The sequence below is a fragment of the Nanorana parkeri genome, unplaced genomic scaffold (genome assembly GCF_000935625.1).
Source record: "Nanorana parkeri isolate BGI_ZX_2015 unplaced genomic scaffold, ASM93562v1 scaffold395, whole genome shotgun sequence".
Taxonomy (NCBI): domain Eukaryota; kingdom Metazoa; phylum Chordata; class Amphibia; order Anura; family Dicroglossidae; genus Nanorana; species Nanorana parkeri.
Window position 1 is genome coordinate 76,088 of NW_017306663.1, and position 26,036 is coordinate 102,123.

Below are 26,036 nucleotides of genomic sequence, written 5' to 3' on the forward strand. Positions count from 1 at the left end.
TCCCAAAATTGCACTGATCAGCATGGTTCCATTGAAAGCTGTTTGGAAACCGTGCAGATCACAACGCAGAAAAAAGCTCAGGGAGCAATTCGGGCAAGAGGTCATTCATGTCGGCGGATCTGCATGGCCAAATCCGCGCGGCTGAACCTGCCCTGTTGTGAACAGGGACTTATACAGTATACTATCTCAGACTCTAAAATACTCTAATGTACATCAGCATTTTGGATACTCTTTCTTTTTTTTTTTTTTTTTACCTTGCATTAGCTTATCATGCTGTTCACCAGACGGTGGCACTGTAACACCATCTTCCTATACAGCACCAAATATTACTTATTCTTGGATTCTACCCAATAAGCATGAACAAGTAATCTATATTTTATAGGAGTATGTTTTTTAGCTACCTGTCATTTTAGCACTAGGTCTAAAATTTAAAGTAATAAATACTGGAGAAAAGCAATTGTTAATTTACTGACCAAAATTCAATAAATATAAATAAATATCATTAGACTTCACTTGCTCCTGGTGGATGGACAGCCTTTCATTATCATTCCACAGGATTGCTGAGTAATGCTAAAATTGTTATTATAGAAAGGCACTGTCATTTCACCAGTGGCGTAACAATCACCATAGCGACCCAGGTGGCCAAAATGGGGCCCGGGGCACAGTGGGGCCCAGCCAGATGCCGTGCGGGCCGCCTGGGTCGCTATGGGATCCTCTGCTGGTGGCTTTCACTGGAGGCTGAAGACAAACACGCCGCTGTTCAGATCACTGACAGTAATCTGTGCAGCAGCGCGTTCCTCTCCACAGAGTCAATGAGAGCCAGCAGCGACGGTGGAGCACGCTGGACCTGGCAGTGGAGGAGGAGGCGGGGCCCAGTGATGAAGAAGGAGGCGGGGCCCATCAGCGACCGTGGATGAAGAGGAGGCGGACCGGTAAAGAGTGCGACCAGCCCACCTGAGGGTGACCCTGCAGAGCCCACCATAGAGAGTCTATGGTGGGTTCTGCAGGGTCACCCTCAGGTGGGATCTCGAGTGGGCTCTGCAAGGGGTATAACGGGGGCCCCATAACATTTTTTGCTATGGGGCCCTGTGATTTCTAGTTACGCCCCTGCATTTCACTATACTGCTACACTGATGGAGAAGTCTGCAGACATGGATGAAGCTTTCTATGTAAACTACCCACAAAAAGCTGCATTTATAAGGACACATGTGAGAGGAATATACTTTTAGTACATTACTTGAAAAAGTATTAAACAGGTTTCTACTCTGATAACCAACCAATGTGTCACACTGATGCACCTTCTCAGAACACGGCTTTATATCTTATTTTGGAATAGCTGTTTACTTAGTGAGCAGCTTATTGGAAGACTACGGCTTAGCTCACACTTAACTTTATGAGGTGGGTTGCGTTGACACTCACATTAGCACTGTGCATTAACATGCGCTAGATTAGATAATGCACCTCAACGGCCCGAAAATTGGACCCGCACCATTTTTGGCAGTGCAATACATATTAGTATTTTGCCAAGAGTTTCGCTGCAGTGCAGCGCACTTGAGGCAGCATGGTGTGTTGGGTGTAACACTGCACCATTGCAAGTAGCAAGAAGTGCTGTGCATTGCAGTAACACATAGAGTAACATGCACATTTCCACAATGCAATAGTGTGACTAGGCATAAGCCGCTCTTTAACACTTGTGCAGCTGGGCATGGCAACCAATCAGCAACTCTCTTCGGTTTGTACAGTTAAAGGTGCCCATACACCTTACGATTATCGGACTAAAGTTTTCGTCCGATGATCGAACCGTCGTACGATTTTCGTACGACGGCCCCATCCTGCCCCGATTATCGCAAGGTTCAATCAGCGGTAGTTAGAAAAAAACACCTGGACGACTTGCGGTAATTGACCGCAATTATTTTCGTTTGCGCATGCGCAGTGTTAATCGTACGACTTTTGGCGGACTGAAACGCCACCAACCATGCGAACATCGTACGATCAACCAAAGTTTTCAAACATGCTTGACCGTCAAAAGTCGTACGATTGTACAGTACTATCGGTCGGGCACTCTATTCACACGTTACGATTGTCATACGAAAAGTCGATCGCATACGATTATCGTACGATAATCGTAAGGTGTATGGGCACCTTAAGATTTGAAAAAGAAAGAGAGAAGCTGATTTGTTGCCATGCACAGCTGCTCCAGATTTTGTCTGCTACAGTTCTGATAAATTCCCCCAAAGGTACTTTGTTACTGTGTATCTTGGTATGATTTCACAAACCTGAAGGCCTCATTCACACTGCTGCGCATATACGCGCGTATGTACGTATTGTACCATATGCAACATATACAAATAAATGGCTTCATACACACAGCCGCGTATGGAGACGTATATTTGCGCAGCGTATATGCGCAAAAACAGAATGGAACAGAGATGCGTCCGGGCAGCGTATCTCTGCGTATTTACGCGCACATACGCTTGTTTACACACATGTACGCGCACACATGTGTACAGCACATTAAAATTCCATTATGATTGATGCATTCTGGGATTGCATATAGTGCACGCATATATGCATATAGTTCACGCATATATGCATATACGCGCATAGACGCTCGTATATATGCGCATATACGCTCGTATATACGCGCATAGACGCGTATATACGCAATGTACATTTTTGCTTGCGTTGTGTGTGAATGAGGCCGAAAGCACATGGGGCAGCAAGGTACCGTACATTTGGGTGCCATTAACAACATTTGGCACTGCAGCACTAGCAACATCTACTATAGTCAGGCTGCATAGCAACATGCAGAGTGTAGGCCACACCATGCTCGATGTGGAAGAATTAATATGGCCGGTGAGGCCAAGGACATTGGCTTATGCTAATCGGGATGGTTACCCAGCCTCACCCAAAAAAAACAAAGATAAGCTTATTTCTTTATTCAGCATATAATTGTTGTTTGATATGCTAATGTATGCTCAGAAAGCACAACTACACAGCACAACACAGAACAAACAGGAAGCAGATACAAGAGAGATGATATCACTTAATTATATCATAGTAGATATGCCATTGTGGTAACGCTCGGACCTCAGCACACATGCATTAGTGCCATTCATATTGAATGGCACCCAAATGCAATAAGGCAACACACTGTAGTTCACTGCTGTGGGAAGCATTTATCAATTTGGTTGCAATATCAGCATCTTTTAAGCTGTCGTATCCCTGATTTCTTGTGCATTTAGTGACATATTTATTATCCTAGTGCATGGGTCATTCCTAAATACCTTCGTAAGGAGAATTGTCTCTAAATTGTGGCAAACTTGAAGGGAACCTCCTAGATGACAGCTAAATAGTCCAAAAGTGCTCAGCTGACTTGAAGATGTGAAGGTAAATTATCTTTGCGATACTTCAGAAGCACTTTTAGAATATGCAAACAGTATGGAGGTTTTTTAATGCCGCAAATGCTGGATGCAATTACTGCGCATTTTAGAAATTATGCGAAATGTTGGAAAATATGTACAGTGAGTCGCAAACACGAATATGTTGCAAGAAGACTTTAAATAATAGACTCTCAACAGAAATAAAACTTTGCGGTTAGTTAGCATGACATTTTGGTCTTTGTGCCTAAAAATGTTGCCACAAACATGTTCAGAAATTCCCCCAAGTTTGTTGTGGTGCACTAAAAAGGTCTGAAGTTTCAATGGGGTCTATTCACTAAGCTGCCGAGGGCAGCCGAGTGAATGACCGATCTGAAGTGAAGTGAGCCAAACACTATTCGGCTATTCACTTCAGGCTGGTACGGCTGATTTCAACCGTACATCAGCTGAAATCAGCCGTACATCGGCTTGCTTCGCGTGGCTTCGGGTCGGCCGAACATGCTCAGCATGTTCGGCCGACCCGAAGTGCAGAAGGAGTTCGACTCAGCCGATCCAACATCTGGATCGGCTGAGCCGAACCTCCGGCAGGCTTCTCACTGCTGTTCGGGCTATTCTTAAAGATGCCGAACAGCAGTGAGTGAATAGCTGAATGCCGCTGAGCGGCATTCGGCTCGGCTGTTCTGCTCGGTCCCTCAGACGGACCGAGCAGAACAGAAAAAGAGTGAAAAAAGTTTTAAAAAAGTAAATAGAAAACGATTGTGTGGAGCTAGCAGTGACATTTCAATTTGCAATAGGCAATAGTAAACTAGCATTGTACCCGCCTTCTGCTGATGGACCTGATGGGGAACTGCAGCAGAGGGCGGGTACAATGCTAGTTTACTATTGGCTATTGCAAATTGAAATAGCCAATAGTAATGTCCCAATGCTTTTCAATGGGAAAATTATAATTTTTTTTCTATTCTGACATCGCGTGTCAGAATAAAGAAAAAAAGACACAGCAGTGTTTCTCTCCTTGGCGGCCGGGAGGAGAGTTTGCTGTTTGGAGATCAGTGTCCCTGGTTAGCAGGTAACCAGGGATGCTGATCTCTCTGAAAGTGGCCGGAGCTAGCCGTAAGATCACGGCTGGCTCCGCCCAGCTGTCAGAAGCAGGCTGTCGGCCGGCCAAATGGCGGCCGCTCGGCCAGCTTCGGCTTTCAGCACGCCCAGCCCAATGTCTGTATCACTATGGATACAGTAGGGAATGGTTAAAACTCTTGTCAGATTCTTTTATGCCATCTATCTCTGAATGAGGAGATTTAATTTCACTTAATGTACTATAGACACCATAGAATGTGAGTGGAAATCTCTCAAATGTGAGGGGATATCCCCCTCAAGGTGTCCATACACTTTACAACCTTCGCAAAACTTTTGTCTTGCGAGGATTGTAAAGTAATAAAAAAAAAGTACGATCGGCCCATCTTGGACAGGCAGATCGTACTTGCGATGACTGCAAACGGGCAGCGTGCGCGTGCGCACACCGGCCCGTTCGGCAGTTGTCGAAGGAAGACGTGCGACCGTACAGTAGAAAAACGGTTGCACGCCTTCCATACATTTTGCGATTATCGCAAATGTATGGAATCTCGGGATTTCCCGCGATTATCGTACGATAATCGTACAGTGTATGGGCACCCTTAGACAGTTGTCACCAGGAGTGTCCACATTAAATTACTTGCCTTCCATGCCTGCTCCGGTAACAACTCAAAACTTTGGATTTTGCCTCACTTTCAGTCCAAGAAACAGGTCTCACCTGGTCAACTAGACAGAGTCCTCAGTGAGGACACAAACAACAATAAAAACAAGGATTCTAACACCTCACTGCTTAACTACTTACAGTTTTGACTTACATAGATACATTTTAAAAGTCAGCTGTAATAATGAAGTAGTGTGTAGAAGTGCAGATGAGCTAACACTACTGTTATCCAAGAGACACAAAGTTTTAGCGCTTGTTGCAGATATTATTTAAAAAAATTAGAAAAAATACTGTCCTTGCACATGATTGGGTATTTTATGCAAACATATACTAAGCTAAGTAAAAATTTCCCTGCAAAGTGAACATACGCTACTCCTTTAGTGCTGGTTCACACCTGACCGTGTGTGACATGTGACATGCGTGCAGCTATAGTAATGTCCCATGCGTGCAGAAGGTGTGAACCAGGCCTTAGTGAATGAACTCCACTGTGCATAATGGGACTTGTCAACAGCACATAGGGATATTAGTGTACAAGCCCAGCTAGACAACTTGGCACTTAAGTCCTGCCAACACCCTAATCTGCCAACAGGAACATTCAATCCAGCTGGAGAAACCGTCCCAGATTTCACAATTAACATCAATAAATATTCCTGAGGGCGCAACATATGAAAAGATCAAAATAATACATGAAAATGTACTGACAAACACAAAACCATGAGGCCGAGACTGTAAGCGCTTACCATTAAGGAAAGAAAAATTGCAAAGAAATCTTCAAGTGGAACGTCACGCAGAAAAAGCCCCGCTCCTCCTTGAGTGACTTAACATAATGATATTGGAGGTTTTATAGTGTTTTTCGTTTTTTCAAGGTGTCATAGTATATTCTCATTTTAACATAATGCTCTTATTTCCATTGTGTTATCTGGCTTTGTTTATGAGAGTGTTTTACTATTTGACTTTTTTTTTTATAAACTGTTTGACTATATTGTACCACGAGGAATTGTTACTCTTGTTTATTGTAAGAGCAGTAAAAGTTTTTACAGTGCCGTTGAACTGTCGTAATGCTGAATCCTCAGGATTTAGGAGCAGAGTTTTGAGACCAGGCTCCTACAATGTTTTTATTGTATTGATTTCAGATCACAAGGCACTGTCAAAGCTACTTTGTTTACACTGAGTCTGTCTGTGCCCTACACTGATCTGCATTCTGCCTTGTAGAGTGTAGAGAGCAACATGCTCTAAGCCCTGTGATGGCAGCTCTTAGAGCATCGGAAAGGAAAATGCAGAAGTAATGGGTTTAGTTGTATGGTGTTCCTGGATATATTAAAAGAGTCAGTGTTTTAGTACAATTATGTTTTAAATGCTGCTGTGTTTGTGATGCAATGGGAGCAGTAATTGTAATTCCCACACCCTACCAACATTCCAGGTACTTGGCACAGTATTAACATTGTTCAAGTACATACCCCTTTTACCATTAAAAATATATTTTGTTTAATTATTAATTTATTGATTTTTTGATTTGTATTTAATTACATACCATTTTAATATTTTAACACCTGATAAATAGATACTACTTTTAACAGTGGTTATCGAGTACAGCATCAATTAGAAATTTTAACTTGACTATAATAAATGGAAATCTGATTGGTTGCCTTTGGCTACTGCAAGTGCATATTACTATTTATCTTTGCGTTGTCTGATCAGAATAATCCTAGTAATTTCTGAGTAGACAATGATATAATTAGTGAACATGAATTCTCAGTTTTTTCCCTCCTAAACAACACCGTATTTCTTTGATGCAAACAATATATTAATTCTTGTCTGCTTGATAAATGTTTGGTTAGTTTAAATAAATATTTAATGAACCTGTGTACCTTTCTTGTGATAACAACATTCACTATATTAATTTCTGCCTATCACCTGTTTTCTTCAGTCACAACTTTCTTCACTGGACATATAGGATATTGTTTAAAGGGAAACAGTTACCTTGCCCATGCATAGGAAAGTGAAAGAGTCTCTAAAAAGGGCATATCCAGATTCCCTTATACTCACCATACCTGCACTACATAATAGAACTTGGGCTATAGGTTGGATTTGATGGACTTATGTTTTTATTCAACCTCAAATACTATGTAACTTTGCTCCTCCGCCTTGCACTCCCCGATATAGTGGCACATGTGACCTGCTCCCATGCGATGGTGTCTGGTCCTGGCAGCCAGTTGCTAGGCCTAAGCATTATCACATGACTGGCAAAGTAACATTATTGCTCCCCTGGGACACCAACACAACGGATGACACAGCCTTTTTAAACGTTGACTGTGGAGATGGAAGGACTTGTGAGGCAATGCGGGTAAGGTGAGTATAAGGGGGTCGGAGGATGCCTTTTAAAGGCAAGCTGATGGTGTTTCTTTAAGGCCCCTTTTACACGAGAAGTCCATTCAGATCCGTCAGTTTTGCAGGCAGATCTGATTGGATGCCCAGTGTAACTCTATGGGCAGCCAGATGTAAATGGACACACATCTATTAATATTTGATTACCCCTGACTCAGTCTAGGTCCAGAAAACACAATAGAGCAGAGTTCCATTGTGGTGGAATAATAATGGATCAGAGGTAATCGGATGTAAACAGACACATTTTCACTTTCATCCAGGCTTCCCATGGCCAATAATGCACATGGCCAAATACATATAATCTGCTTGTTATTACCCTCAAGAAACTTCCAAAATGCAAAAAAAATTTGCATTTTGATGATTATGTGGTTATCGTGCAAAAAAATGCCAGGACAAAGTCCTCTGCCACCCGAAGCGATGATGTTGAGGTACAACCCCCCCTTCCCGCAGCTGAAAAAAAGGAGCTGCAGTGTCTGGGAGCTTCCCAAGCACCTGGATGGCTTTGTAACAACCACTTACAAAGCCATCCACAAGTCTGCCCCGGCTATATCTCAAACCTTGTCTCAAAATATTACCCTAACCGCCCCCTCAGCTTTTCCAAAGACCTCCCCCTCCCTTTTAGATTGTAAGCACTCACGGGCAGGGCCCGCCTTACCGTCTTGTCTTGAATTGTATTGTAATGCCTTCCTTATATTGTAAAAGCGCTGCGCAAACTGTTGGTGCTATATAAATCCTGTATAATAATAATAGTCCAATATTTGTCTTACTGGTAATCACTAGTGAAAAAAATCAGTCACTTCTGTGACAAATTTAAAAAAGACAGGGGTAATCCAGGACAGGGTAGAAGTAGAGGTATACAAGGTTAGAGTGTCCCTATCTTTATGTAAAGTTTTCCATAAATGTGTCAGGGTGCAGATGGTTAACTACAGGGGTCACACACCTCGATCACCTCTAGATACACAATATGCTGTTCGCTCTTACCATTTGATGCTAGTCTCATATTAGCATTTAAACACTAATTATATTAATTGATAAAGGTGTGCTACTTCCTCATCCATACACTTTGTTGTGTGATTTCTCCCATCTTATATGGTTTAATAATATGATAATGCATACCTAGCCCGGCTAATGAAAGAATAAATAAATTGTTTAATACTTTCAGTCTTGCATGTTACCTTGCTGGACAGGCTGTGATTGTGAAAGAAGGAACTGAGAAGCTGATTGTAGGTGGCTGGGAACCAGGACAAGTTGCTGAAGAGAGTGTATAGACGGCATATCCTGTATAAGCACATAAATACAACAAAATATACAACAACATATTAGCATATGTTTGTCTAGAAAGTGGAAGCTCAACAAAGAACATCAAATGGTATTTTCATTACTTGCGGAGTTATGATACAATCATGATACAATAGATAAGATATAACATGACTGATATGATACGGCCCATGCTGGATTAGCTTTACGAAGTTGCTCAAAGATTTAGCACTTGAAAAATGAAATCACAAATGAAAAATGTTAACGCTTTCTTTGAATCATTGGGATTTTAGTTTTTAGAAATTTTGTTATTTTTTTTAGGAGTTTTTAAATGTTATTTTCAAGAATACCTGTAAATTTCTGTAGAATGAATGGTACTAATAAAAATAAAATATTAGTATATTACGGTCAGCTCATAAAGGACAAGAAATACAAGATATAAACCATTACAGTATATTGTAAGTAAATCCCAAAGAGCTGCACTCTGATGCCAGAACTTCAATCAAAATAACTTTATTGCCTCCAACAAGATAACGCTCAGTCTTTCTCAAGGTCTGCTCCGCTCTACCGTGTTTCCCCGAAAGTAAGACCTACCCCGAAAATAAGACCTAGTGCTATCTTCGGGGATTTCTGTAATATAAGACCTACCCCGAAAATAAGACCTAGGTAGGTCTTATATTACAGACATCCCTGAAGATAGCGCTAGGTCTTACCTTCGGGGTAGCTGCACATGTAATTCAATTTCACATTTGAAGACCGGCCGCAGCTCCCTCCCGCCCCCTCGCCCGTCCACCTACCCGCACGCTGTTGCTCTCTGGATGACATCAGAGCGGAGAGGCAGCTCCCTCCCGCCCCCAATAAGACACTGTCTTATTTTCGGGGAAACACGGTAGCATGTTTCACTACAGATGGACTTAATCAAAGGGGTGGAGCATCCTACAGGAACGAAGGTCTATATGCATCTACCCTTGATTCATTATACAAAACACAAAGGATAACTGGAGGAACACAATCGACATATAGAAAACAATTATCCTCGATATCCATAATAATGAGTGATGCATACCATAAAATGTTCCATCATCAATATGCAATAAAAGTTATCAACAATGCAAACAGATTTACAACAATGAATCATACATGACACAAGATGCTACACAGGTGAAAACAAAATATCACAGATATATATATTGTGAAACCCATCAAAATAAATATACATTGCTGATAACTATTTTAGAACTCCGGGGGAAATTATTATTAACCTTTGCAGTGGGGCTGTCTCTGCACTGCAAGGGTTAAGTGCTTGTTTGTGTCTAGGGAGGAAAATAAAAAAATTATACTCACCCGATCCTCTCAGCTGGCTTGATTTTAGACCGCTCCCAAGAGCCTCTTTCCCCCTACATTGCAGAAGTCTGATGTTCCGTGAAATCATCATGTTCTATACATAGTGTATAGAAAGTGAGGACGTCAAGGGACATTCCGATGCTGCAGTGTAGGAGTAGAGAGGCTGGAGGAGCACTGTCACTGCTTGCTGGATCTGAGGATTGGGTGAGTATTACATTGATATTTTCCTCCCTAGACCAAAACGAGCACGTAACCCTTGCAGTGCAGGAGTAACCCCACTGCAAGGCTTAATAATAATTTCCACCTGTGTTCTGCTTTCAGCAATCCATTTCTTTACATAATACTATTATACTTCATTATATTATGGGGATGTTCAGATACCAGTTCAGATACCAGTGCAGATACTTGGCATTTTCACGAGAACTACCAGGGGTGCATCCCAGGAGCCCCGAATGCTCCTTAAAAATGACAGCTGCCTCCTAATTTTTGTGTTTTTCTCTAGTCTCGTCTTGGAGCTGGAAAAGTATCTGTATGTGTGCTTGTACCAGACCTTGGTATCTGTGCATCCCTAATTATATTTAATAATATCAATACATGATTGATGTTATAAAATACTATCCATGCTGGATTATGGTGCTCTACCTTTTGGTACTTTAAACAAACTTTTAATAGATTTCTTGGAATCTTAGGGATACATTCGAAATAATCGGGATCTTTATTTCCAAGAATATCTATAAAATGAATGGTACAAATGAACATGTTATATCTACTCTGCCTTATTCTAAAACCCAAGCTGGTCATGCATGGCCTCATCCTCATAAGTGTTTTCATCTTTCTAGGCATCGAAAACTGGAACTGTGTAGACATTAATAGGAGATATTAGGTGCTTGTTTGCAAAGTGGTGTTTATCTCCTGCTGAGATTGCCAAGCATGCTTGAAAATTAACGATCCTTGTGACACATTAAGGATAATTTCCCAACAGACAAGGTAATGATCATGACACTGTACACAAGCCATTTATGACTGGCTTTCGGTATCAGGAAGTCTAATCATTTACACAGTAGTGTTTTTTCTGCATTATTATATGTCATGAATTACATTAACATTCCCCACAATGTAGTGCACACTGACTGACCAATATGTGCCTACTGTCGTCTGTACTGTAGAAAGGGTGAAGGACATTCATCATATTTATAAAGTAGTGAATGTGACATTCCCCAAATATTTACTGCAGTACTGATCATGTTTTAAAATACAGCGAAAGATTCACTGCCACTGAATATTTGGGAAATGTCAAATTCACTGCTTTATAAATATGCTTCGTATTAACAAGGCATTGTGCTCAGATAATTGCCCAACTTAATATAACTATATCACCCACCTATAAAATATTATTGGGATCACAAAAAGGCTAGTTAGTTTTCCAAATGCGTGGAATACACTTGTCTTTAGTATTATGATGTAATATTATCTGGTTTGTTATGTAACCATGGCACATTGGGGTTGATTTACAAAAGGCTGTTCACTTTGCAAGAAAATGTTCTCTTAGTTTAAAAGAGAACTATGGGCCCACCTTTTTTTTGCCATTGTTCTCTTCAGGGTCACAGGAGGACATATACTAAGGTCCTCCTGTCACCCAAAACTCAGCATATAGCAGGCTGTTTCCCACTATATGCTGACAGCACAGAGTCTCTCTGTGGCTTGTCGGGATACACCCCAATTGCTGATTGACAGCCTCTCTAGAGGCAGAGCCAGTTGTGCACGCCGCCTCCCCATCCGTCCCTCCAGTCAGTGCTAAAGGAACAGGGAGAGGAGGGGGGAATCCCTGTGGGGGTGGTGACTGACAGTCACCGCTCTTTGCAGGGAGAAGATTGGGAACAGAAGGATCGATGGCATGTGATCACTCAGTTCCTGATCAATAGAGCCAACGTGTGACAGTTTCAGTGTCACCTGACAGCACTAATTATGGGGATGAGTGTAATATACTGTCCCCATAATTCTCCTTTAATAAATGTGCTGAACATTCACTTTGTAAATAATACCCAATCATGTGCAAGGACAATACAAAACAGTATTTTTGCTTCCATATGATTGGATGATAAAAGTCAGCAGAGCTTAACCTCATTCACTAAAGTAAAGGGAAATAAAATCACTTGCTAAATGATTAGCCTATTTGCCTTTAGTGAATCAGCTCCACCATGTTTAAATCTATTACAACTGATAGTAAGATTTGCCGAATACTCTGGTTTATCTTCAGATCGTATAAATCTTTCGCCTTTTACTAAAGATTTGCCGAAACAGTATTAACTCCCCAGCACCCTTGCCTAGCAGAGGAATATTCAGTTTTGTAGATTTCAGAAAAGAGCAAGTTTAAGTTATGTAATATGAATGGGAACATGTAACAAATATAATGTAGGTGTTATCCCTATCTGGCTGCAAATGTGGAAAGCGAGAAACAGGCCTAAACAAATGTTGTCTAAATAGAAGAGCCATGCATATTGCTATTGTTCTTTGTGTATTTCTTCCAGATTTGTGCAGTAATTCAGCATGCAGCAACTCTTGTGCTCTGCCTCTGTGCATGAACTTCATAAAGACGAGTAACTTCTGCTCTTTCTCTTTATGCAGAGTGACCGGTCTTGTATGCGCCCCCTTCTGTAATTTTCTGCAGGCAGTCTGTAGTAAGTTGACCTGCTGGGCCCCTGCCACAGCTCTGCTCTCTGCATGGGCTATGTACAGCCCAGTGATTATATAATCACTACTTTTACATTATCTGCATTTGTGAAAGCATTTGGTGCACACAATGTGGATTTATATCCCTTGTGGCTACTGAGAAATATATTTGAAGAAAGGTGTTTGTGTCCGAAGTTCAACTTTAACTAGTGTGGGTGTAACAGTAGGCTAAACCTGAAATTGTATGTCAAAAAACTATATTTATAACTATAAGACTGTTAATAATACGGTAGTGCCATACCCCAGTCATCTGTCCTCCACCCATTATAGATCCTTGAGGCAGATGACATGGTCGATGAGATATTCCAGGCTGCAGTGTTTCACTAAAATCTTCTGTTTTAATCTGTAACATATAGACACATGTTAAAAATATATTGGAAATTATATGGACAAAAGTATTTAATCAACTTCAGAACATTTGATTTTCCTGGCATGTAGAGAGCATTTTGCAGTGAAATCGCAGCTCAGTGGGCCACTGTTTGGGAAATAAAATTGCGGGAGGAGGCAGTAAGGCCCCATTTACAATTGGACCAGATTGCTGATTCTCACGAATTCCCAGTGGCAGCTGTCATTGTATTGTACAGCACCTCCCGCCCACAGCTTATCCCATGAGTCTCACGGAGGAATTCCTGAGACTCAGCAATCTGGCCCAATTGTAAATGTGAAATGGTACCTAAATAATTTCTACTATCTAACAAGATGTCAGTTACATTTCAATTGATGTAGTAACATAATCTGGATATATACAGTACCTCAGTACCATGTGTTGCGGTGAAAAAAGTAATGCATGGTGTGAACTGGTACTAACTTATCACCATGTGTTATGGTGTGGCACAATTTAAAAAAAGGGGTCATGCACTTACTTGGTGTGATTTAGATGTGGTAGAAATCCATTCAAATAAAACACAAAGCAAATAATGTGCGTAAAAGCGCAATGCAATGCTCATGTGATGTCGCATCACACGAGTGTGAACCAAGGCTTAAAATTCTTCAGATTTAATAGGCTCCATTCACAAAAGCACGTTTATAAAAGTCATGGAATTCGAGTGGATAAAACAAACTAGGTATTGTTTCTGCAGCCGACTCTGAGGGCTCCAGTAAAAAAAGACCACTTTTACTGGGTGGTAAATGTGCCGCCTCCTTCCCCCTACCATAGTTCCCAGGCTTTTCCACTCTTCTGCTTTCCTAATATATAAAAAGGATTTGTTTTTCTGCCCATGAAATTCTGAGAGTTACACAGCTTCACCACACAGCACAGCCATACACAGCAGGACAGAAGACCCTGAATTTTCTCTGCTACACCTTGACTAATGAATTAGTCAATTACGTCCCCCTGTTAAAAACCCCAAACATCCACGAACACAAGGACTGTGCAACATGGATTTAAATGGCCACAGCAGCCCTTTATTAATCATACCAAAAATTTACAGTTACCAAACATAATAACCAAAATAGCAAACAAATACATAATCTGAATGACTGTTGGATCCGAGAAGGGGGTCTGTGGGTGCCGATCAGCCAAAATAAGGCCTCTACCACAACCGCTCTCATATACCCAGCTGCACACCCACCAGCTCGAGGACAGTTACTGCTTCCCAAGTTCCAAGGGGCCTGGCCCCCGACAACTACTGACACCAACAGGGGGAGGGAGTACCAGCTGATGGCCCCCCATTTTTTAACCAACTCACATTTCTAGACCCCCAAAGACCCCTTAACCCACCAAGCTGCTGTGACATAAACAACCATTCCAACTGCCACCAACTGAAAAAATTAGGGGAGGGCGAGCGAGACAACCTGCTTCCCCCGTCGATTTTCTGGAAAAACGCCCATCAGCCCTTGCAGTCCTATCCTATGCAGCTCCTCCCTGACACCAGACTCCAACCTCCAATCAGGTAAGATCAACTGATTCCCATTTTATTGAACCCCTTCTCCAAGGACTATTCCTTCCCTGAGTCATGCAGCCCCTCTGCTTATTATCTCTGGGTCTGTCTATAGGTCTTGCCTAGTGACAGACCTCTTGTCTAGTGAAATAAGAAGCAGCACACTAATAAACTAATAATTCTGTCACTCTGCTCTCTGTTCCTTTAAACATGCTGAATTGACATAATTGATAAAAGTATGCATATGGTTCTTTTAAGCACTGAAGGAGTTAAGACTCATTTATACCCAAGTTTACTAACAGACATGGGTGTTTTCTAATAATCCTGCATGTTCCCCACCCACTTCCTTGGCTCTCCCACCTATTTCCCCAAGGAAATGTGACAGGAACCAACTTGGAGAACTGAATACCCCCCAGGGATCACTCCTCATCCATAACATTTCCTTGTAGTACAGGTATCAGGAAATAAATACAGCCAAGAAAAGCAAATGCTGCAGTCATGCCCTGTTGGGCAGCACTCTGTGAAATGTAATTTTATTTGTACACTAAGATTGCCTCAATAAAAAAATTACACTGGGCATCAAATAAATCATTCATATACTCAAATCATTGATGGCAGAAAATATAAATCTTCACACAAACATACTGCAAGTATAAAGAAAGAAACCAAATAACCATCAATTTCTATACTTTGCCCCTTAAAACCATTAACACTGAGCATCAAATATATAATTTATACACAAATCAAGAAACAGGTGGAAAGTAGAAAATATAAATCTAAACATAAAGAAATGTACAGCAAGTTCACGTACATAAAAAGGGCCATTATTTAGTAAACACTTTTATGACTGGCTGTCATTTTAAATGACTTCAGGAAACCCTCTGAGGGGAATTTATCAAAACTGGAACAGACAGAATCTGGAGCAGCTGTGCACAGCAACCAATAATTTCCAAAGCTTAACTGAACAAACTGAAGAAAGAAGCTGATTGGTTACTATGGAAAACTGCACCAGATGCCTCCTGCTCCAGTTTTGATAAATTCCCTTCTCTGTGTCCTAAAAATTGAAGTATTCTATCAGGCGCAGTGTCATGTACACCTGTATTCATGTGGTCATGCTGTCACAAGAATACCGATCAGACTTGTAGGCAGGGTTTAGTCACTATTGCTCTTGCTGTCCCCAACACTAGACAGTCCTGAACCACTGATTAAAGAGTTAGAGGCTCTATCACTAGAGGGAATGGGGCAAACTTCTGCAGGTATGAAGTGAACATCCCAAGAGGTACCTGTAAATACCTGCAGCACCCTCCCAAACCTTCCTGTCACAACCGAATAGCAAGCCACATTGACAGGTAACAATAAAAATATGTAAGTTTAGGGCTTTGGAATTTTGCCCATTAGTACCTCCCAGGATTCACTAATGATAGAAAGGTTTAGGAGGCTGCTGCAAGTATGTTCAAGTGCCTCTAGGTGCCTGCACTTAATTCCTGCAGAAGTTTGCTCCCCTTCCTTCCTATGACAGTGTTTCTTTGGTTTGCTAACCAAGGACACAATACTGACCCAACCAACAAACAAAAATAGAGCCACTCCATGTATGGGTGAAACATCTTTAAATTAAGTAACAGTAATTCATTACTAAAAATCCAATACACTTATTGCCAACTTTATTACATTACAAAGGCAGCATAATTATTAATTAAATAGAAAATCCCCACATTAAATGTTATCAGACAAAATCTGATTCTATTGAGTAAAAATGAGTTTCCCCCACCCCTTACGGACCATATTGTACAGACTTTGTAGTGCACAGCTATTATACTTTCCTCTAGCTGAGGATCCTCCTGGGACCACTCACGAGTGCTGTGGGCAGCTAGGACTGTTGAATCAATGTATATATACAAAATAGAAAAACTAGTCTTACTTTCGGGGGCTAAAAATTTTTAATATGTGCGTGGCAATAGGAGATATACCGCTGCCGCAAAAAAACCTGCACATTTCTGAATCACAGCAATGTGCTTCACAGGTAGATTTAGCACTTCCCTGGTTTTGGGGCTTTAAAGCCAGCAGAGCACTATTCTTCTGACTGGAAGTAGAAAAACAGGGAGGAGAGCCCAGTCAAGTAACCCTTCAAAGAGATTTGACCAGCTGCCCTCTAGTCATGGAGTTCTCTCTGTTGGCTTATTTTATGAATAGGCCATAAAATGCAGGCCGCAGTGTGGAGAAACATTGTGGTGTTTAGCAGATTACTTTATTCACAGTGCATTAAAAATGGAGCCCTAAGACACTTAAGTACTCTTGTATGCATGTATGCACCTGCATTTGCACATATTGCAGTCTGTAGTCTGATGCTTTGGGGCATGGTAACACACACACCTGAGTGCGTTTGTGCATGTTGATACCAATTGCCCTATTTAAAGCTCAGCACTGCCTAGGAAAAGTGCTAAGTAGTTGCTCCCGTGACCCATGACCTGACCTGTGCTTCTGTTATCCTGTGTTTAACCTGGCATGCTTGACTTTTGTACTTGTATCTCCCACTGCTGACCTTTACTTGTGTCCTCACTTTGCCTTCTGCCTGCTGTCTTGGTTCCTCTGCTGCCTGACTGATGTCAACTGTGGCCTGGACTCTAACTTTACTTTTACTTTCCAATTTGGTACCTCTGCTGCTTGGATGAATCCTGAATGTCCTGACTACAATTCTTCTTCCTGCTACAGGGTGTTCCTGTGCCCAATCTGGGAACCAGAGTTGTACACAGATCCAGTTCAAACCTCTTAAGCACCTAAGCAGCGTTCAGAATATCTCCAGATCATCTGCTGCATCCGGACCCACCATGGGCATCCATCACCAATTTCTTGGTGTATTGGACAGGAGGTGTAAGGGAAACCCTCTTGTTACCTTGACCTTCAACAAGTATGTGACAGCACCTATCTAACCATATCTGTGCATACAACTAACCGCAGTAACATGCTCTGGTGTTTATTTAAGAACTGGGATAAGAGAAGTTGATGGGCAGTCATTAGTCTTGGCTTGTGGTAATAATAATAATTTCAACCGTAAATGAAAAAATGTTTTCAAGTGGAAAATTCATACATAGAAGATAGGTAGCAGATGTAGATACTGCCTTAAAAATCAAGAGAAGGTGGAAATTGCTCTCATTCTATATTTTACTGCCCTGTGCTAAACACCTCATTCCAGGCTTGTTTGGAGCTGTGGATCCTGGTTAGTCAGGGTAGGGGAGACAACGGGACTGGGAAAAAAATAACAATTATCGTTCGATTTCTTTTGTCCCATCATCGAAAATGTTGTTCGATTTCTGCACGACTGCCCCATCCTGCTCAGACCCATGTGGATTTCAATTATCGTTTGTTAGTAATACTAACTGACCGAATTTCCTTCGATAGACAAAACTGATTTTCGTTTGCGCATGTGCAGTGTTTTTTTTTAGTACAAAAACTCAGCTAATCCATCGATTTTCGTACGATTCTAAAAAAGTTTTCTAGCCTGCCCGATAGATGAAATCCGTCTGGTTGTACAGTAATAGTGATTGATGACTTCCCATCAACTGGCCGATTATCATACGAAAACCCAATTTCGTTTAGAAATCGAACAATATTCGCATGGTGCATGGGCACCTTTAGACGTTACTGCAGAACACATATATAAATGTATGTGCACGATCTTAAGACTGTCAAAACCTTCAGCAAACAGCACTTTCATTTATAATTTCATGACCAGACTGAAACCCTCCCACTGTGAGCTACAGTGTTTGGGAGGGGGAGCATGTGAAGCAGAAATAAAGGAGAATTTGGCTCAGTCAGGAAGGGTAAAGGAATATTTTGTTTAATTTATGAGGCTTCTGCATCACATTGCAACTGGATTTTGCACTTGCATAGACTGCCAAATTGGAGCCTTTAGTTGTAATTTAACCTAAATCAAGCCTAAAATGTAACACTGTAAAACCTTATTCTAACCTTAATTCATAATTTGCGCTCTATCTGTAATTTAATGGCGTAAACCTTATCCAGTCCTGTGCCAAACACAATAGCACTAAACCTCAATATTTTGATGTTATACATGTACTGGAAGCCGTGTTGCTATGAATATTTATGACCACAGAAAAAGCACCATAAAAATGGCTTGTTTAGTCATAAAGTTGTAAAACTATAGCATACAATAGAACACATATATATGTTTTTAGAAAACATTTCTCGACTTCAGTATGTGTTGTGTTTTATAGAAACTTGTTTGTCCTTGTTTAATTCTATCTTTTGTTTATTTCTTCCCATAAGAAAAAAAACACACAAATTGCACATAAAAAAGAAATGGAAAGTGGTAAAAGCCTATATAAGCTTTTACTGCCTTATTTGCATGATAAAGATTCCGCTACAAAAACTGCAGACACAAACAGCCTGTGCAGGCTTGCTTGAGCTTCCAGAGAAAAATAAAGAACTCTCCAAAGACAATCAGTTTACTAAAACCTCTAAAAAAAACGTAATTTGTGTGGGCTGCAAACTCATGTAAATAAAAAAAAAAAAAGATAATATTAAAAATCAAGGAATATGCGCAGACTTCAGGAAAAATCGCATTGGGAATATTGGTGCAACGGTTTAAAATACTGAATGCTAATTTATGCTTTAAAGAAAACCTGTGATTTAAAGGCCCCCCTCTTAAGCGGCCTATGTTGAACCTTTCACTCTAGGGAGTTCAGATACCAGTGCCGATACTTGGCATTTTCGCGAGAACTACCAGGCTTGCAGCGGTTGCAGCTGGGACCTGGCTCTGGCGCTCCACCACTGTCCTGGGATCATTAGTCTGAACTGTTTTAGAAAAACTGTCACATGACACAAAACAACAACAATTAATCAGTACTTGTACCTGTGAGTACCTGGACAAGTATCGGTACTTGTATTTGGAAAAATGGTATTGGTACATCCCTTATATATATTTATATAAAAAAAAAATCATACAATAAAACAGAGATGTACAAATCCCAGGAGCTCCGTGTGCTCCTTAAAAATGACAGCTGCCTCCTAACTTTTGAATTTTTCTCTAGTGTAGTCTTGGAGCTGGAAAAGTATCGGTACTTGTTCTTGTTGGTACTTGGTATCTGAACATCCATATTTCACTCCCCATGCTACTCACCTGCTGGAAGGGAGGAAATACCTAATACTTCCAGGTATGCAGGAACATGTAACTCACTCCATGTAATAACGCTAGTGATTGGTAATTGGCTGCACACTGTGCCATTAGGGCAGGGCCATAGTCCCTAGCCCTGTGTAAGCTCTGATAGGAGTGACCCAGCTGGCACAGGGCTCTCTTTCTTCAATCTCTGTGGCTGAAGAAAGCAAGTGGGGGCAAAGCAAAAGTAAGTATGTGCAGTTGGGAAGGGGAGTAATAAAGTACAGATTTGGTTTAAAGCATAAATTAGTGTACAGTGTTTTAAAAGGTTAAAGTGATATAAAAGTCAAAATGCTTTTTCAAATGCTGATGAAATCACTTACAATTGATGCTGCTCCTTTATATTTAAAAGTTTTAGTTTCCTACAGAATCAGCTGGTCCCCTGAGCACTGGCCCTAAAATCCTTTTTTAGGGTGACCACCCTTGTGTGTTCTAGAAAGCTGAGTGTGTCTCCACAAGCACACAGGCACAGCAAGGAAAGCCACTACCCTGCTTCTTGCCCCCCTCATCTCCTTTCTCCCTTCACAGAGTTATTAGATGTATTGTTGTTGGAGACTGTGCTGTCCCTTGTGATTGTGTATTTGACAGGAAGTTTAGGGAAGCCAAGCTTAAAGAGTTGGAGCTGTTTGTAAACATGATGACTGTAAGTGCTTGGGCAAAAATGGAAGAAATACCTTGCTGGGCAATGTATATTTGCTTGATCTGAATTCATTACTGAAAAAGGTTTGAGAATTTACTACTACTTTAAGTACCAGCACAGTGTACCGTAAAGTACAGCATGGGCAAGGCAAAGTGGGGGGGAATTTATCAAAACCGAAACAGACAGAATCTGCAGCAATTGCCCATAGCAACCAATCAGCTTCTCTCTTCAGTTTGTTCCGTTAAGCTCTGAAAATGAAAGATAGAAGCTGATTGGTTACAATGGGCATACGGCTCCAGATTCTGTCTGGACCAGTTTTGATAAATTCTCCTCAGTGCCTCTTTCATTTCTGCTGACAAGTGCAGAAGAACCTTTAGTTTGGCTCAGTGGTAATCGGAGATTGGTTTGCAGCATTTAGGTTTTTTCTTGTGTGACAAGTATGATGTAGAGGGTTTTAACCTCAGTGCTTGGCTTCTGTATACATAACGGGTTACTGTACTAAAGGAGTCCAGAATCTTTACTTAAAGCTGGACTCCAGCCTTAGCTTTTTTCCCACACTTGTAGTAAGTTCTCTTCTATGCTGAAACTGATTATCCTCAATTTCCTGCAAACTTGCATGTCCACTATATAAACCTGCAACAGCTACCAGGCCTTGTTCACACCAAATGCAGAGCAGATCTGCATGAGTTTCTGCACACGAAGTGCAGTGGGTTGTGCCGCGTTTTTGCCGCTGCAGTCTTTTTACCTGCTCTGAAAATGAACGCTGCAATGTGAACTGGAGCTAAAAATACAATTGGAATGCATTGGATGCAGTTTTGATCCGGTCTGTAACTGCTCTGCTCTGCACCTGCTCCGTGCTAGGTGTAAACAAGGCTTTAGCCGACTTTCATTTCCTGTCTGAACTACCTCCATCGTTCATCAATCACTTCTCCTGATCTGTACTGTCGTTGGCCCCCCTCTGGCAATTGTTAGCTTTATCTGCCATCAATCATTTTGTTCCTGAGCTTTATGTAAAAAGAATAATTCCCGGCATCCCTTTAGATGTGCCTGCAACCAATTAGCAGACTGCACAGCTAAAGTCTGGAGCATCCAGTGGTCAGCAAAGAGAAGCAGACACATCTAAAGGGATCCTGGGGATCTGTTTATTCATATCATTATTTTGAAAAATATCCAAGGCAACGTGCTATGATGTTCACAGGAGCCTGTCAAACACTCCCACCCAACGTAGAGCAAAGAGCATGGACCCAAGAATCATATTGCTGGGCCCAAAAACAGGTATTTCTTGAAAAACACAATGATTTGATTGACACATCTTATTTGCATTTTGAATGGGGGAACAAAGGAAATAAACAGGAATTTGTTTTTCACATGATTGGATCATTCTCAGCTCCTTTAGTGACTCAGCTCAAATTGTCCTACTCTCAGGATTATCTGGAAACATGTCAATCTTAGTTCTAAACTGCAGGCCACATCAGTTCCTCAGGATCATAAACTTTGTAGTATGGAAAAAAAGGAAGGGGCACAACTCTGCCCCAGCTATATTTCCAACCTCGTCACAAAGTATCACCCTGACCGTCCTGTCTGCTCCTCCCAAGACCTCCTGCTCTCTAGCTTTCTCATCAGCTCTAGTCTCCAGGACTCCTCTGGAACTCCCTATCCCAACCTCTCCGGCTATCTCCTACTCTGTCTGCCTATTGGCGATCCTTGAAAACTCATCTGTTCAGAGAAGCCTATCGCACCTCTACCTAACCGATGAATGATTACTTTCTAAAAATAACTCAGCTACCACCTTTTATTTCACTTGTCCCTCCTATTTAGATAGCAAGAATTGTAGTTCCTAAACATTAACCAGTTGACATCCGCGGTGTTAAACCCCCTTCCCAACATACATGGAGACCAGATTACTATTTCAGTGGCCTACCACAACCTATAGAATCATTGCTATATGTTGCTTGTTGTTGCTGTGTTATAACATTGTACTATAAAGCATTGTAAATACCATTGTAAATATTCAGGTTCTTTCTAGCTTCGGCCCCAGGACCCCTTCGGTGATCTTACGGCTGGCTCCGGCCACTTGCAGTGAGATCAGCGTCAGATCTTAGTTTTTGTATTCCTCCTTTATATGCTTCCTTCTAGAGCCCCTTAAATGCTCCCCGGCATAGGTGCAGAATCTTGATCCTGATACACGACTACAGAGGACTGCTCAGTAAAGTATTTGCCTAACCCCTCATTAATGTAGATGTAAGAATACCAACTGAATGCAGCCAAGGTGATGGATGTACATTACATCCACTTCCCATGTGTATGAAGCCCCATGTTGAAGAAACTTCCTACTAAGTCAAAGGTTTATGCAGATATTCTTTTCTTTGCTTAGTTGACATTGTACATACCTGTCTGCTGAAATCCAGGCTGTTGCGCTCACCACCTGAAATTAAAGCACAGATAACATTTTATGTAGATGGAGCTTCTTCAGACAAGTGTACATGTAGAATGGTAGAATGCAAGAAAATGGGTTCATTATAAATCAGCTAATTTTCTTATTTTGTCTTTAACCTATTTTTGTTTTAGAAAAGAACAGCTTAACATGTGTATGCTGTGTTTGCCCCGATCAATCCTATGTAAAGGTCTGACTCTGTGCACTAACCCAGTATGAACTCTTCATAGGATTATATTTTATTAGGCCAATGTACTAAAGGAGTTGAGAATCTTCACTCAATAAATTGTGTCAATATTCATTTTAGTTATTAAATCATGTGAAAAGCAGATTTATGTTTACCTATTTCATCTTCACATCACTGGGTATTTCAAGGTAAACAGGAACTTGTTTTTCATGTTTTGTTATAAGAATTGAATATTCACCCAATTTATTAACTGAAGATTCTAAACACCTTTGGTAAATCAGCCTCACCACTTTCCAATAAACTAACAAAATTAAGAAATATATTTAAATGTGAGGAAACATGTTTTTTTTAAACATATTTTATTAAATTTCTTCAAAATCTTAGTTGTACAAGCATTGTAGAAAGTTGTGAAAAACAGGTTACAACACATAACTGGTCCTAAGATACAGAACCAACTTACATTTAACCTTTAACTACTATTCACTAGTCGCCCCCACAAAATAAATACAAGATTCTGATTATAATAATCAAAGTCAAAGTTTCACAACAGCAATGAGGCAAATATGCAAGCACTCAATGCCTCTGTGCTTATTGGGGCCAGGTCTGCCCTCCAAAGAATTGGATACACTGAACAAATAGAGAAGAGGGTCCAGTGGAGGTGTCCAAGCAACAATGTCCATTACTAAAACCGATATTTGGTGCCAAAAAGTTTGTATGACTGGGCAAGTCCAGTAGCAATAGGCCAATGTTGGGCACAAAAGGCCACATTTCAGGCACGTGGAAGTCAATTGTTGCGGAAAAGTAAGTCACATATGCCCGATGGATTATTTTAAATTGGGTCTCCCTCCACAACTCATTGATATCCAGTCTCCTAATAGTGTTATAGCCCTGTATTAGGTTATCGACTATATAACTTAGGAAACGTGTTTTAATCTGAGGAATGCTGGTCAAGAAATAACATTCAAATCCAAACTTTGTTTTGTTATATTCTAGCATACTTTTCCAACAAAATGGATTTTTGCCTTCAATCTTGATCAGTGAGTTTTTTTAGATGCGACTGGACATGGATTGTATACTTATACTGCACCACATCCTTTTCATATAAATATACTATCTGCACAACAAGTACTGGGACTTTTCAGGTGCTACAATGGATTTACACAGACTTACCAATTTATAAAACATAATATTTTATCACAAATTAGAGCACATTCCAAACAAATATCTGCTACATCTCTTTAGATATATCATAACAAGCCACTCCCATGTTGAGCTCCTAATGACCCAATCAGTGGTTATTTTCCAAAATTTTGCTCATTGCTCATCACTGGTTTCCACCATGTCTTGATCAATGAATTTATCATCATCAACAGCCCAGTCCCTTGTAATGAATGAAAATGCACCTAAATCATCAATTCCACAAGAAAAGAAAAAATATCAAATGTGTAACAAAGGGGTCTATTCACTAAGCTACCGTAGGCAGCCGAGTGAATGACTGGCCTAAAGCGAAGTGAGCCGAACACTGTTCGGCTATTCACTTCAGGCTGGTACGGCTGATTTCAGCCGTACATCGGGTGGCTTCGGGTCTGCCGAACATGCTCAGCATGTTCAGCCAACCTGAAGTGCAGACGGAGTTCGACTCAGCCGATCCAACATCTGGATCCGCTAAGCCGAACCTCCGGCAGGCTACTCGCTGCTGTTCGGTCTATTCTTATAGATGCCGAACAGCAGTGAGTGAATAGCCAAATGACGCTGAGCGGCATTCACCTCCTCTGTTCTGCTCGGTCCCTCAGAGGGACCGAGCAGAACAGAAAAATAGTTTAAAAAGTAGAAAAAAATAAATAGAAAACGATTGTGCAGAGGTAGCAGTGACAGCTAGTTCCGCCCAACTGTTTTCCATTGGCCGGCGGTTCTGCTGCCGTCAAAAAAAGAAAAAAACTCTCCCGGGCGCTCCGGGAGTCTCCCGCTCCCGGCCGCCCGGGAGAGAAACACTGCTTTTTCTTTTGCAGTCTGGAGATCAGTGTCCTTGGTTAGCTGGTAACCAGGGACGCTGATCTCTCTGCAAGTGGCCCGGAGCCAGCCGTAACATCACGGCTGGCTCCGCCCAGCTGTCAGAAGCTACGGCTACATCCTTCGGCTGCTTCGTGAATAGACCCCAAAGTTTAAAGACACCTAATTATGTAGCAGTGTTAAAGTACAGTAAATAGATGGGAATTGTGAGTATCCAGGAATGCAATTGTCCTCTTTTAGCAACTCCGGATATAATAAAAGCAAGTCGCCTGGCTCTTCTCGAATCTCTGGTGCATGTGTAAAGGGTATTTTCCTAAAATTTCAACAAAATATTTTTTAAGTGCTTATGCAGATTATGCCAACACATCCATTCCCGATGACCATCTAATTTTGGAATTCTATAATTTGTTTAAAAAAAGTAATTATTATTTGCGCACTTTGATTCATTAGCTTAATAAGCATAAAACTAGATTTGAGTTATGATAGACACTTTGCACTGCACTGATATTAAGACATTTTTTTTAACATTCTGAACTGTGATGTTATCAAGTGCGCAGCAGGGAAAAGACGTTCAGCTTTCTTCAACGTTGTCTTGCATGATTGCTCACCAGCATGAAGGACAGGCATGGCTTCATTTAATGTGAAAATAGGAATGTGACCAGCAGAATCCTGATACGATGAAGTGGACAAAATGCATAAGTATAAAGTCTAATGAGTCATAAAATCATAATTTACCATGCATGTTCAACCATGTTATTGGTAATGCAGCCTTTTAGATGTGTGTAAATGAATAGAAATGATGGACTAATAAACAAATAGCAGAGGCAACAACCACTGAGAAGCCCATAACCTAATGGCTAAAAGAGAACTTCATACACACATGCTTG

The 26,036-nt window shown here is 41.0% G+C and overlaps 1 protein-coding gene across 1 annotated transcript in view; it reads right to left on the reverse strand.

Moving 5' to 3' along the window:
- The window catches only part of POU2F3 (POU class 2 homeobox 3), a 94,708-nt gene that overhangs the window by 18,538 nt on the left and 50,134 nt on the right, over positions 1-26,036 (reverse strand). Inside the window, exons 3-5 of the mRNA XM_018559447.1 lie at positions 22,909-22,943; positions 13,067-13,168; positions 8,670-8,772 (exon numbers count right to left, since the gene is read on the reverse strand). Of these exons, the coding sequence (XP_018414949.1) occupies positions 8,670-8,772; positions 13,067-13,168; positions 22,909-22,943 (240 nt within the window). The remainder of the gene's footprint in view (positions 1-8,669; positions 8,773-13,066; positions 13,169-22,908; positions 22,944-26,036) is intronic.